At 48.2% G+C, this 11,988-nt stretch overlaps 1 protein-coding gene across 1 annotated transcript; it reads left to right on the forward strand.

The window, feature by feature from the left end:
• Positions 1-2,268: 2,268 nt before the first annotated feature.
• Positions 2,269-10,172, forward strand: MYL2 (myosin light chain 2). The gene is made up of 8 exons (XM_061169134.1): positions 2,269-2,324; positions 3,595-3,684; positions 5,955-6,030; positions 7,163-7,267; positions 8,166-8,244; positions 8,343-8,391; positions 9,842-9,958; positions 10,077-10,172. Exons 1-7 carry the CDS (start codon positions 2,322-2,324, stop codon positions 9,938-9,940), a joined length of 501 nt encoding a protein of 166 aa, XP_061025117.1. The 5' UTR covers positions 2,269-2,321; the 3' UTR covers positions 9,941-9,958; positions 10,077-10,172.
• The last annotated feature ends 1,816 nt before the right edge of the window (positions 10,173-11,988 follow it).

Raw genomic sequence — 11,988 nt, forward strand, 5'->3', positions numbered from 1 at the left:
AAATGTTCTAACAATCCCTACTCAGGCCCTTGGCAAGGAAAGCAAAGTCTGTGTTACTTGTTTATTAACTACTTTGTTCATTCCTGGGGGCCAAGGATCTTCCAGTTTTCTCCAGCAACATCCACAAAGGTTTCAGCACATCAGAGTAACTGAGCACATATTTGTGGATTGATTTGGTTGATAGGATCTCGTTCCGGGGTGCTGTTTGCTGGCCTTGCCCCGAATCAGATTGTCCCTGGCATGGGCAGCCCGGGGGCTGGTTAGACAAAGGGTCTCCCTGCTGGGAACTCACTATTGCTCCCCTTGCTTCTGGAATGAAATCCCAAGGCCATACCACGTGATCTGCCCCGCCCACCTTGCTGGCCTCACTTTGTGCCCTGGCCCACACTCAGCTCCAGTCACACGGCCCTTCTGCTCCTCCTCGATTCCCAATCCATCCTCCTCTGAGGCTCTTGCCATCCCGTGGCCAGAAGCACTCTCCCCCAGTCTCTGCTCGGTACTACTACTCGGTACTACCGCCCGGCACTACCCACCTCTCTATTTCATCTCTCTGTAATATGTGTCACTACCTGAAATTCTCTGGGTTGCGCATTTGTTTATTTTTATCCATCTACCCGTTGCACACAGCGTCATGAGGGCGTGGAGTTTGTCACTCGGCGGCAGTCTCCCACACTAGCCCCGCGCATGGCGCAAAGCAGGCTCCACAGAGGGGGTGACCGCTGGCCCAGCCATCGGCCCTGGGGCCACACCACCAGGGACAGGACGGCTGAGAGAATGTTCTGCTTCTTAGAGGCATGGACTCTGGAGCCCGTCACCCACGGCCACTAAACAAGGCCATTACTTGATTCCAAGCCCTGACTTCTCACTCCTTGGATCCCAAGGCTGCCTGTAAGGCCACAGGAGGAAAACCATCCTGAGGGAGATTAACAACCACAGCGCCTGGCATTCTGAGAGCAAACGGCCTTTCCCAAGGCCCTTTAAGAGCTTGGACTCTGGAGGCAAATGAGCCTCAGATCCACTCCCAACCTCACTGCCTGATTCCAGGCAGTTCATTTTGCCTTTCAGCCTCAGTTTCCTCATCTGTGAAATGGGGACACTGAAAATAAGGTGGTCTCTACCACACAGGGTGATTAGAAATTTAAATTGGAACACAAGACGTGTACCCAGGCACTCCGTGAGAGCTGTTATTTCTTCCTTCCTTCCTTCCTCCCTCCCTCTATTTTTGGCTGTGTTGGGTCTTCGTTGCTGCGCGCGGGCTTTCTCTAATTGCGGCGAGCGGGGGCTACTCTTCGTTGCGGTGCGCGGGCTTCTCATTGCGGTGGCTTCTCTTGTTGTGGAGCACAAGCTCTAGGCACATGGGCTTCAGTAGTTGTGGCACGCAGGCTCAGTAGTTGTGGCTCGCAGGCTCTAGAGCACAGGCTCAGTAGTGGTGGCGCACGGGCTTAGCTGCTCCGCGGCATGTGGGATCTTCCTGGACCAGGGCTCGAACCCGTGTCCCCACATTGGCAAGCGGGTTCTTAACCACTGCGCCACCAGGGAAGCCCGAGAGCTGTTATTTCTTCAGTCAATTAACACATACTCGTTGAGCAGCTGCTGTGTGCCTGCCAGTCACGAGCTTGGAGCCAGGGAGAGAGTGGTGAGGAAAATAAAGAGGACCCACCCTCCTGAGCTGTCCACTGACAGTGAACAAAATAAGTGAATTGCATGGTACGTTAGAAAGTGGTAAATGCTGGGGAGAAAAACAAAGCAGAGAAAGGTCTCTGCAGGGCAGGGCTAAACGGCTATTTTAAATAGGGTGGTAGGGAGGTCTCACTGAGAAGGTGACGTTTGAGCAAAGACCTGAAGGAGGTGAGGAAGGGAGCCTTGCAGATGTCTGACAGAAAAGCATTCCAGGCAGAGGAGACTGCAGGTACAAAGACCCTGAGGTGAGACCCATGCCTGATAATGTTAGAGAATTTTAACAGTCTCCTCTCCCTGCCATTTTCCTTCTCAAAACAGACAAGCACAAGTGCTGACCGCCCAAGCGCTGCAGAAAGCGAGCCACATCTCTCCCCATGCACCAGCCACCAGTCTCTTTAACCTTGAATGCCTTTTTGGGTCTCACGTGTCACTGGGTGGCGAGTGAGCTGCCCTTACTTCAGAAGAACGGCATGGGGTCGGTGGGGGGGGCCTTAGGTGGTGTCCGCCTCACCTACTACTGCCAAAAGTGGTCATGGGGTTATTTTTAAACTTGGGGAGGAAGTATTTATTGTTCCTGGGCTGAGGAAAGCTGGGCAGCCTGTGGGATTCTTCTGGGGGAGCAGTGCTGTGTCCTTTCCACCATGGTGAGTATCGAGGGCCCCCGGAGGTAAGTGATGCTGGGCGGTGAGGTGAGGACACCACCTACAAGCAAAGGACGAAAGGGGAGGGGGAGAAAGGCAGCTTTCTGGGGCCCCAGACCCTGGTGGAAAAAGCACTACTCGCTGTGTGCACACAGAGGAACCCCAATCAATGCCCCGATAAGCCACAAATAACAGCAGCTCCCGGGGACTCGCAAAAACAAAATAAGACAGTTGGCTTTTTTATGGCTTGTCTACTGACCTCTCAAGGAATCAATAACTCCCAGGGCTTGCAAAATGGGATTGAACACTTTTAAGGATCAAATTGTAATTCTTTTCTCTTGTTCAGGCGTTTGGGGAAAAGAATCTTTTTTGTTTTCACCTCTTGAACTTGCAAATTTAAAACCTTTCTCCCTATGTTTTTGGTTAGGTGTCCCCCTCCCGAAGCAGGAAGCCCCCAAATCAGGGTCAGTGTAGGACTGTGGTTAGGGGCACAGACTCTGGAGTCAGTCTGCCCAAGTTCAATACCAGCTCTGCCTTTCTGTGACAGTGTGACCTTGGGTACATGACCCAACCTCTCTGAGCCGCGGTTGCCTCCCCGTAAAATGGCGATGGTAATAATAGCATCCACTTGACAGAGCAGTTATGAGGATTAAATGCAATAACATATGCAGTGTTCAAGCGTTTGCTGTAACTCAAGTCAGAAGCGGGTGGGGAAATGTTAACTCGCTCTTCTCTGCTCTGTTTGCACGGTGCAAGGACAGAACATTTAGAGAGGAGATTTTGCTGCCATTTGGATCAAGAGAAAATTGAGGGGGACAGAGCAGTTGGGTTTTAACACCCTGAAAATGTGTCATTTCATCTCGCATTCCTCATGGTTCAGTGAGCCTGACTTTTTTTCGCCTCCAATCAATTCTCCTTCTGTGCATTACTGAACTTTTTGTGAAATGCATCGAAACAAAAGCAGCTGGGTCCTGCTGGGCCTGATCCGAAAGCCTGGCCTCCATCCCCGGAGACAGACCTCTACCTCCCCTAGTTTGCAAAGGAGCTGCTGTAAGACCCACAGTCTTTTACGATCCACCAGAACTGGGGTGCTTTTGAGAAACCTTATTCCGTGTCCTTTTATCTTTCCAGCATCGCCATTTTGAGATGAGTGTGGGCACCATACCCCCATTTCACAGATAAGCAGCTGAGGCTCACCCAGAGATGACACCTGACCTAGTCTTCTAATTCCCAGCCTCTGACTTTTTTTAATCGATGCTTTTTTACCCCCTAGTCACCTAAGAAAGCCAAGAAGAGAGCAGAGGGCGCCAATTCCAACGTGTTCTCCATGTTTGAACAGAGCCAGATCCAGGAATTTAAGGAGGTGGGTGCAGCTGTGGAATCATTCACCTGGGTGGAGATTCCCGCACGCTAGAAAGAGCCTTTCCCTCATTCCATACTCCCTGCAAGGACCTCTCAGTTAGGTTGTCTTTATCCTCCCCCAAAACCCCAAATTCGGTCTGAATGTGTGTGTGAATGACTTAAAGAAATTAACTTTTGCTGATCATCAAAGTAAAGCATATGTCTTGTTGAAAATGCAGGAAAGAATTTCAGAAATGCACAAAGAATAAAAATGACCTGACCTACAATTCTACTACCCAGAGATAATCAGTTAACATTTTGGTATTCACCCTTCCAGTGATTTTTGTTATATATTGGTTTGGCCAAAAGGATCTTTCGTTTTCTTCCATAAGATCTTATGGAAAAACCCAAACGAACTTTTTGGCCAACCCAAAATATGTACACGTTTGTTAAACAAAGCACACTAATCAGTACCTGCTGTTTTTCTTTGAGCAATTCAGCACCGACATTTTCCATAATTTATTTAAACTGCTTCCTATGGTTGGATGTTATATACAGAATGTTGTACTATTATAAATAACACACCTTTGCTTGTATCTCTGGTTATTTCCTTGGGGTAAATTCCTAAAAGCAGAACAGCTGGATCGAAGGAACTTTTTAAAAAAGGAACTAAAACCAAGTATAACCACTGGTCCAAGTTGCCCTCCAGAAATGCTGTGATCATTCTGACTCCCATCAGCACCAAGAGGAGAAAGTGCCTTTCCCGCCACATCTCCATCAACATAGGGCGTTAACATCTCAAAAATTATTTTTGTCAGTCTGAAAGATGTCTGAGAGTATCTTAGATTTTAATTTTTACAGTCCTCAGTTGTTGAATGCTAGCCGGGTCTGAAACCCTATCACAGTCTATGGGCATGTGCCTTAGTAAGCAAACCTAAGTACCAATTAGGCAAAATTAAGCCACTGCTGCAGGCTCAGAAGGATAAACTGAATTAATTTTCCAGCAGTCCTGATGGCTCACACTGAGTCATCCACATTCTCACCTGGCCCTTCAGAGGAAAATACGTTAAAGCTATGCTGGAGAGGACACTTTCATATAAAAGGGGAAACTGTTTGGGGCTCTTCCAATGGGACATGAACACTGGCCCCTGCTGTCCCCACCAACATTCAGATCACAGGAACGCCATGGCCCATAAGCTTCCAGGGAAAGAGGAATTCCTGGGATGAAATATCATATCTGAACTTGAAATAGTCCCCTTCCATGGAGAAGACCACACCCGCCCTTCTCCCTCACTCTGTCCCAACCTCTGGAATGAGATCAGCTGCTCGGGGTGTGACCTGGGGATGCAAATACTTTCAGGAACCAGTTGCTAAAAGAACTAAAAAAACACAGATATAATACATCTTTTGTCAATTACCTGGGCATTCACAAAGCTCTTAGAGTCTCCCTGGAGCCAGCTGGGAAAGATTACTGGCTCTGTTTTACAGATAATGCGGGCTTGCGAGCTGGCGGGGACAGACTCCAGTTTTTAACTTAGTTTTTTTTTTTTTCAATAACAGCTTTATAAAGATATAATTCACGTACCATGTAGTCACCTTTTTAAACTGTACAATTCAGTGGTTATTTAATATAGTCACAGAATTTTGCAACCATCATCACTAATTTTAGAACATTTTCATTGCCCCCAAAAGAAACCTCATACCCAATTAGCAGTCACTCCCCATTTCTCCCACCCCCCCAGCCCCTGACAACCACCGATCTATTTTCTGTCTCTATGGATCTGCCTGTTCTGGAAGCTTCAGAGAAATGGAGTCATATACTATGTGGTCTTCTGTGTCTGGCTTCTTTCAGCATCATGCTTCAAGGTTCATCCATGTTGCAGCATGTGTCAGAATTTCCTTCTTTTTATTGCTGAATGATATTCCATCGTGGGGAGAGACCACATTTTGTTTATTCACTCATCAGTTGATGGACATGTGGGTTGTTTCCAGTTTGGGGCTGTTGTGAATAGTGCTGCTGTGGACATTCACCTACAGGTGTCTGTGTGGACATGTGTTCTCATTTCTCTTGGGAACACACCGAAGAGTAGAATTGCTGGGTCCTACAATAACTCTAGGCCTAACATTTTGAGGAACTGCTAGACTGTTTCAAATCCTTGATTCTTGATCTAATGTCCTTCGATGTGCCTTGAAAACCCCAGAATCCCACTGCCCCCAGCCCTCGGCATAACCTCTAGGGCTCCTCCCCCCAATTTCTCTTGGGCTGACCAGACAACCGCCTCCCTTTCACAGGCCTTCACCATCATGGACCAGAACAGGGATGGCTTCATAGACAAGAACGATCTGAGGGACACCTTTGCTGCTCTTGGTACGTCGCCCCACCAACGCCTGCAGGAGGGTCTCCTTATCCCACTCCTGTGAGGGGCAGGAGGTGGGGCCATCAAAAAGGTCAAGAGCTTGTCATTTTCCAAAGAAACAGCTCAACCAAGATTGGTCTTTAAGGCAAATTTCAGAGGATAGGAAAGAAGTGTTTTAGTCTTTGAGCGTCTTCACATGTGTTTTATTTTTCTTTCAAAGTAATTTTTGTGTGGTTTTGAATGCAATGGCAGTTTACAATAGAAAACTTGGAAAATTCAGAAAAGTATAAAGAGGAAACAACGTTGGCCATTAGGCCACATTCCACTGTTAACATCTCAGCCTCTAAGTTTTTTTCTAGGCATCTCGTGTGTGTGTGTGTGTGTGTGTGTGTATGCATGTGTGTGCACGCACGCGTGTGTTTAATAGCTGGAATCATTCTATTTTGGATTCAGGTTTTAAAATTTAACATCTCAGTAGGATGAGGATGAGTACATGGAGCTGTTTCAAAATATAAGTGTCCAACCTGCCACCACTAACCGCTCCTCCACTCCTAACCCCAGAACTCAGGGCCATGAACAGCTGTGCAGGTTGTGTACTGAGCAATTATACAGAGTACTATTCATATTTGTAGCCACTGTAGACTTTTTCATTTAAAACATAAATTATCTTAAGAAGGGGTGGCTTTTTCTAACTTACACAAAGGTACTATATGGCCTGTGGCAGTGGCTAGAGCAGGTACATCAGAATCTCCAAGGCTGTATGGGTTATAGCAGGTATAATTTGAAAAAGTTCCCTCAGGTAATTCTGATGTCTCTCCCACCTCCAAGTAACAAGGGCTAATTTATAATACAAGCATTTCCCATTGAGTAAAATATTAAAACATCTGTATAACTTGTTCCAGGTTCTGAAGGCACTATTTTAAAAAGTAACTAAACCCTCTTTGGGTTGTTTCCGGTTGTCTGACTTTTATAAATAACACTTTTGAGAACATCTCCTCACGTGAATCTTTGGCCCCATTCACTCTGTCTCTGATTATTTCTAGACTAGATTCCTTGAAGTAGGATTATAAGGGCAAATGCCAGTGTTCTGACAGCTGTGTCTGTCCCAGCTTGGAGTTGCTAAGTGTCTGTCTCCTGCCCTAGGGCGTGTGAATGTGAAAAATGAGGAAATCGATGAAATGCTCAAGGAGGCTCCAGGTCCAATTAACTTTACTGTGTTCCTACAGATGTTTGGGGAGAAACTTAAGGGTAAGTTCATGTGTATATCTGCGCATCTATGTGTGTATATGTATATCTGTGTATATGTGTCTCTGTGCATCTGTCTGTGTATGTCTGTCTGTCTTTATGTGTCTTCATCTTTGGGCATCAATTAAAGCACTGGGAGAACATATTGGGGTTGGCACATGAAGGCAGAGTAACGTCAGGGGGAAGAAAGAACAATAAAAACAGCAGTTAACAGTGCTCCAAGGCTTACCCTGATCCAGACCTCATGCTAAGCACTTTAAACACATTATATGCATCACCTTATTTAATAGCATCTAGGAGGTAGTTTCTATTCTTATCCCAGTCTACAGATGGGGAACTGAAGCTCAGAGACGGAAAGTCTCTTGCCTGCAGCCACACAGCTAACAAATGCTGGAGTCAGGATTTGAATCCGAGTCTTTCTAAGTCTAGATCCATGCTTGACCTTGGGTTTCCTCAGAAATAACTGGATTCTCAGGACTTCCCTGGTGGCTCAGTGGTTAAGTACCCGCCTGCCAATGCAGGGGACACAGGTTCGATCCCTGGTCCGGGAAGATCCCACATGCCGCGGAGCAACTAAGCCCATGTGCCACAACTGCTGAGCCTGCGCTCTAGAGCCTGCAAGCCACAACTACTGAGCCCGTGCTCCGCAACAAGAGAAGCCACCACAATGAGAAGCCTGTGCACCGCAACAAAGAGTAGCCCCTGCTCGACACAACTAGAGAAAGCCCGCGCACGGCAACCAAGACCCAACGCAGCCAGAAAGAAAGAAAGAAAGAACTGGATTCTCAGCCCACTCTTTCAAAACGCTAAGGCTCAGTGCTCAGGAGGCAACAGGACCTTTCCTGTTTACCAGAGGTTCCCAGCCACCCATGGCACATTTTAACCCTGTTTTCTGTTTCAGGGTCAGACCCTGAGGAGACCATTCTCAACGCGTTCAAAGTGTTTGACCCTGAAGGCAAAGGGGTGCTCAGGGCTGATTAGTGAGTGGGATCTGTGGGGGAAGATGTGGGGTTCCTTGCTTCTCCCCCCAGCCCTCTCCACACAGCCGGCTGCAATACCTGCTTTTCTCTCTCTGCAGCATACAGGAGATGCTGACCACGCAGGCGGAGAGGTTTTCCAAGGAGGAGGTAACAGGGCCCTTCGGACACTCTCTGTACCCCAGCTCCTGGCTTCACCCTTCTGGGGACTCCCTCTCCAGACTCTCTTATATAAAACACCCCTGACCCCACACTGAGAGAGAATCTGCTCTTGTTTACTAAGCCCTTATCTCATTTCACTCTGTCAATCACCCTGTGAGGTAGGGACTAGTATTATGGTCATTTTACAGATGGGGAAACTGAGGCTCAGGGAAGCAAAGTCACTTTGCTTTGACTAAAAGGACAACACTAATGAGAAATGCCGGGGCCTGGATTCAAACCTAGGTCTGTCTGACTCCAGGTTCTGTCTTCCTCATAATGCATGGATACCTGGTGAGAGCATCAATTTCCTGATGAAGTGAAGGTGGCATGCAGGGTCGCCACATACAGTCGTGTAGGTTGTACACTGCACAATCCTCCTGGATGCCCTTAATACTGCAGAGTATTTATTTGTTGCAATAGTTTTCCAGCAGATGGCAGTAAAGTGTCCTGTTATAATTTTTTAGAAATCAGAATATATGACTTTTTCTGGCAGGTGGCAGATGTGCCTGGAAGAAGGGGCACTATTGGTAATTCACCAAAGGCCCTGTATAAACAAGCAACTGCCTTGTCAACGTTACTAATGAACCTTAATGAGTCTATTTAAAATGGTCCCTTATAGCCTCTCTGGCCTGATTCCATCAAGTTTCACATTTTACTAAAAATTTTTTTTGGATTTCCCCCTCAAAACTCAAGCAGTTGAAAGAGCCTGACTTTCAACTCTCACCAGGCTTTGGGACTTCGGACAAGCTCCTTAACCTCACTGTGCCTCAATTTCCTCATCTGTAAAGTGGGGACAATAATAGAATCTACTTCATAGTACACTGTGAGGATTAAATGAGTTCACATGTATAAAGTGCTGATATGTAATAAGGGCAATATAAATGTTATCTATTATTAACCCCAAATTAAAAAACAAATAACTAGCCAATACTTTTTAAATGTAGAAATTGCACATTTTAAAAAATTTAATTTCTAGTTTCCCTCAAAGAAACAAATTCCTCAAAGTCTGACCTCCTTGCCCATGTGGACACATTGGCTGGCCCTGAGCAGTTGCGACCTCTGTAGATGGACTAGTCTCCATTTAGCCACAGTCCCCACCAGGCCCACTTTGCTCCCCTATATAACCTGCCCGCCCCTTTGCACACTTGAGTTTGCGATCCCTTCTTTCCCCGTCGCAGGTTGGTTCCCGGGAACATCCCTGCAGGATGGCCCTTGGGGTTGGCACCTGTGGAAGAGCTACAAAGGGCAAGGAAGCAGGAGGGCACGGAGGGAGATGTCCACCGCAACCCATGTCCTCCAGGCCCCCAGCTGCCTCTCCACTCGGGCAGCCCCGCACACAGCCCTCCCCCCTCCACTGCCCCTCCCCATGTCCTCAGCATGTCTTGCTGGTTCGTTGCAGATCGACCAGATGTTTGCCGCCTTCCCCCCTGATGTGACTGGCAACTTGGACTATAAGAACCTGGTGCACATCATCACCCACGGAGAAGAGAAGGACTAAGGAGGGGGTTGCCTTTGGGTGGGTGGATGGGGGGCGTCCCTGCCCTCTCCTCACTTGCCCAGTAATGCCACCACCCCTGCCCCTGGCCTGTTGGCTGTGTGGCCGCCTCATTTATCTACCTCCATCTTCTTCGCAGCCTGGGTGCCTTAGAGATACCACGTGGCCACACAGTCGGCAGATGGAAATCCATCCAGAGGCCATGTTCAAATAAACAGGAGGTTGTGTATTTGTTTATGGTGTGTCCTTGAGTATGGAAGACCCTTTGCTAGTTCCCATGAAGGTGGTGTATGAGCTAGTGATGGCCCTGCTGTCATTATTATTGAATCTTAGTGACTCTGTAAGATAGACCTTCAGGGACTTCCCTGGTGGTCCAGTGGTTAAGACTCCACGCTTCCACTGCAGGGGCACGGGTTCCATCCCTGGGCAGGGAACTAAGATCCCGCGGGCCGCACAGCGTGGCCACAGACCTTCACAGCCACTCAGGACTATTTCTATGAAAGTCCACATTTTACTGGAATGTTAACTAGAGGACCACAACCCTTTCTTTCAAAGAGTTCGAGCACTGGTAGAGCCTAGCTTCCCTGGCGTACTTTCCTTTAGGATGTCACTGGAATGCTTCTCCCATAGATGTGTTTAGGCCCCAGGATAAGTTAAGAAGAAGAGGCCTCACATGCACACTAAAAATATGGCTCATTTGGCCGAAAAATCACATCCATTAATTGTAAGAGGTTAATTTCTAATTTCAGATAAAGTAGAAGTTGTCTGTATTTCTCTCCTGGCAAATTGGGGAAGGGACACAGACATACATAGATAATGACTTCTGACCCTGCCTGGGGTCTAGGAACTAGGCCTAGGTGTGAGTTGACTCTTGATTTTGGGTGACCAAAATCATTGTTGAAACACTGAGGTCTGTTTTGGCTGCAAGAATCCCAACTTAGGAGACAAATGAGTTCACATAACTGAGAAGTCCGAGGGCTTCAGGCATAGCTGCATCCAGGAGCTCAAACAGTACCAACAGAACCTGAGGAGGCCGCTCCACTGCTCTGCTTTCTTTCATGTTGCTCTGCTCTCAGTGGTGACAGAATGGTCACCAGCAGTTCTTAGCTCTTGTCTATCCCCACAGCAATCCTAGTGGAAAGAGGGCACCTCCCTCTCTCCCAGCTCCACACAAATCCCAGAACAGGGCCTATGGGATACCTGAACCAACCCCAAAACAGGTGTAGTGCTCTGACTGGCAGACTTGGTCCCATGATTAACCCTTGCATTGGGGTTGAAACCAGCCCCTTCCAAACCACACGGCCTGAGGGTGGGAGGGGCCGTTCCCCAAAGGAAAATCCAAATGCCTTTTAGGAAGAAAGGGGAGTGGATGCCGGGCATTCAAAGTTTTCAAGAGAACCCCAAGAACCCAGGACACAGCCAAAGCAAATGATGTGATGGAAACAAAGGGCTGAAATTGGGGGTGGGAGTGGCAGCTGGGGTCGACCAGGGGGTATGAGGGGGTCCAGGTGGTTGAAGGAGCCAGAACTGGAGCCAATCTCCAAGGTTCAAGAACAACACCAGAGCCCCCAGAGGAGGAGCTCAGGGTCAGCTCCAATGACATCACCTGCTGGGAAGTGGGGGGGGGGTCCCTTTCAAAGCCAACAGCAAGCTGGGAAGGCAGGGACCCAGGGGCCCCCCACGCCATGATGACCCATCATGATCCAAACCCTACAACAACCCATATCCCCCACGTCCGGAACCTGTGACCTGGGGCTCCTACAGAGACACGGCCAGGCCCGGGAGAGGCCCCAGCTCAGAGCGCTCGAGTGGAGTTTGTGTTTCAGGGCAAGACACCCTGGACACAGCTCCACAGTGACACATTCATCCACACCACACACACACACACACACGCACACACACACACAGAGCCTCCAAGGCTCCTGGTTCCCACCTGTGAGCGTCTGCCGCACCCCATGTGGTTCTAGGACGTGAAATCAGTATTTTGGCTCCCAGCCATGGTGACCTCACACCACTCTTGCCCACTTGCTGGCTTTGGAACTCGACCCTCC

The sequence above is a fragment of the Eubalaena glacialis genome, chromosome 15 (assembly GCF_028564815.1).
Source record: "Eubalaena glacialis isolate mEubGla1 chromosome 15, mEubGla1.1.hap2.+ XY, whole genome shotgun sequence".
NCBI classification, from domain to species: domain Eukaryota; kingdom Metazoa; phylum Chordata; class Mammalia; order Artiodactyla; family Balaenidae; genus Eubalaena; species Eubalaena glacialis.

Bases quoted from the DNA above. Each gene is read 5' to 3' on its own strand.
- MYL2 (XM_061169134.1), top strand. The intron at 3,685-5,954 runs GTGGGTGCAGCT...TCCCTTTCACAG, and splicing joins AGATCCAGGAATTTAAGGAG to GCCTTCACCATCATGGACCA. The intron at 6,031-7,162 runs GTACGTCGCCCC...CTCCTGCCCTAG, and splicing joins GGACACCTTTGCTGCTCTTG to GGCGTGTGAATGTGAAAAAT.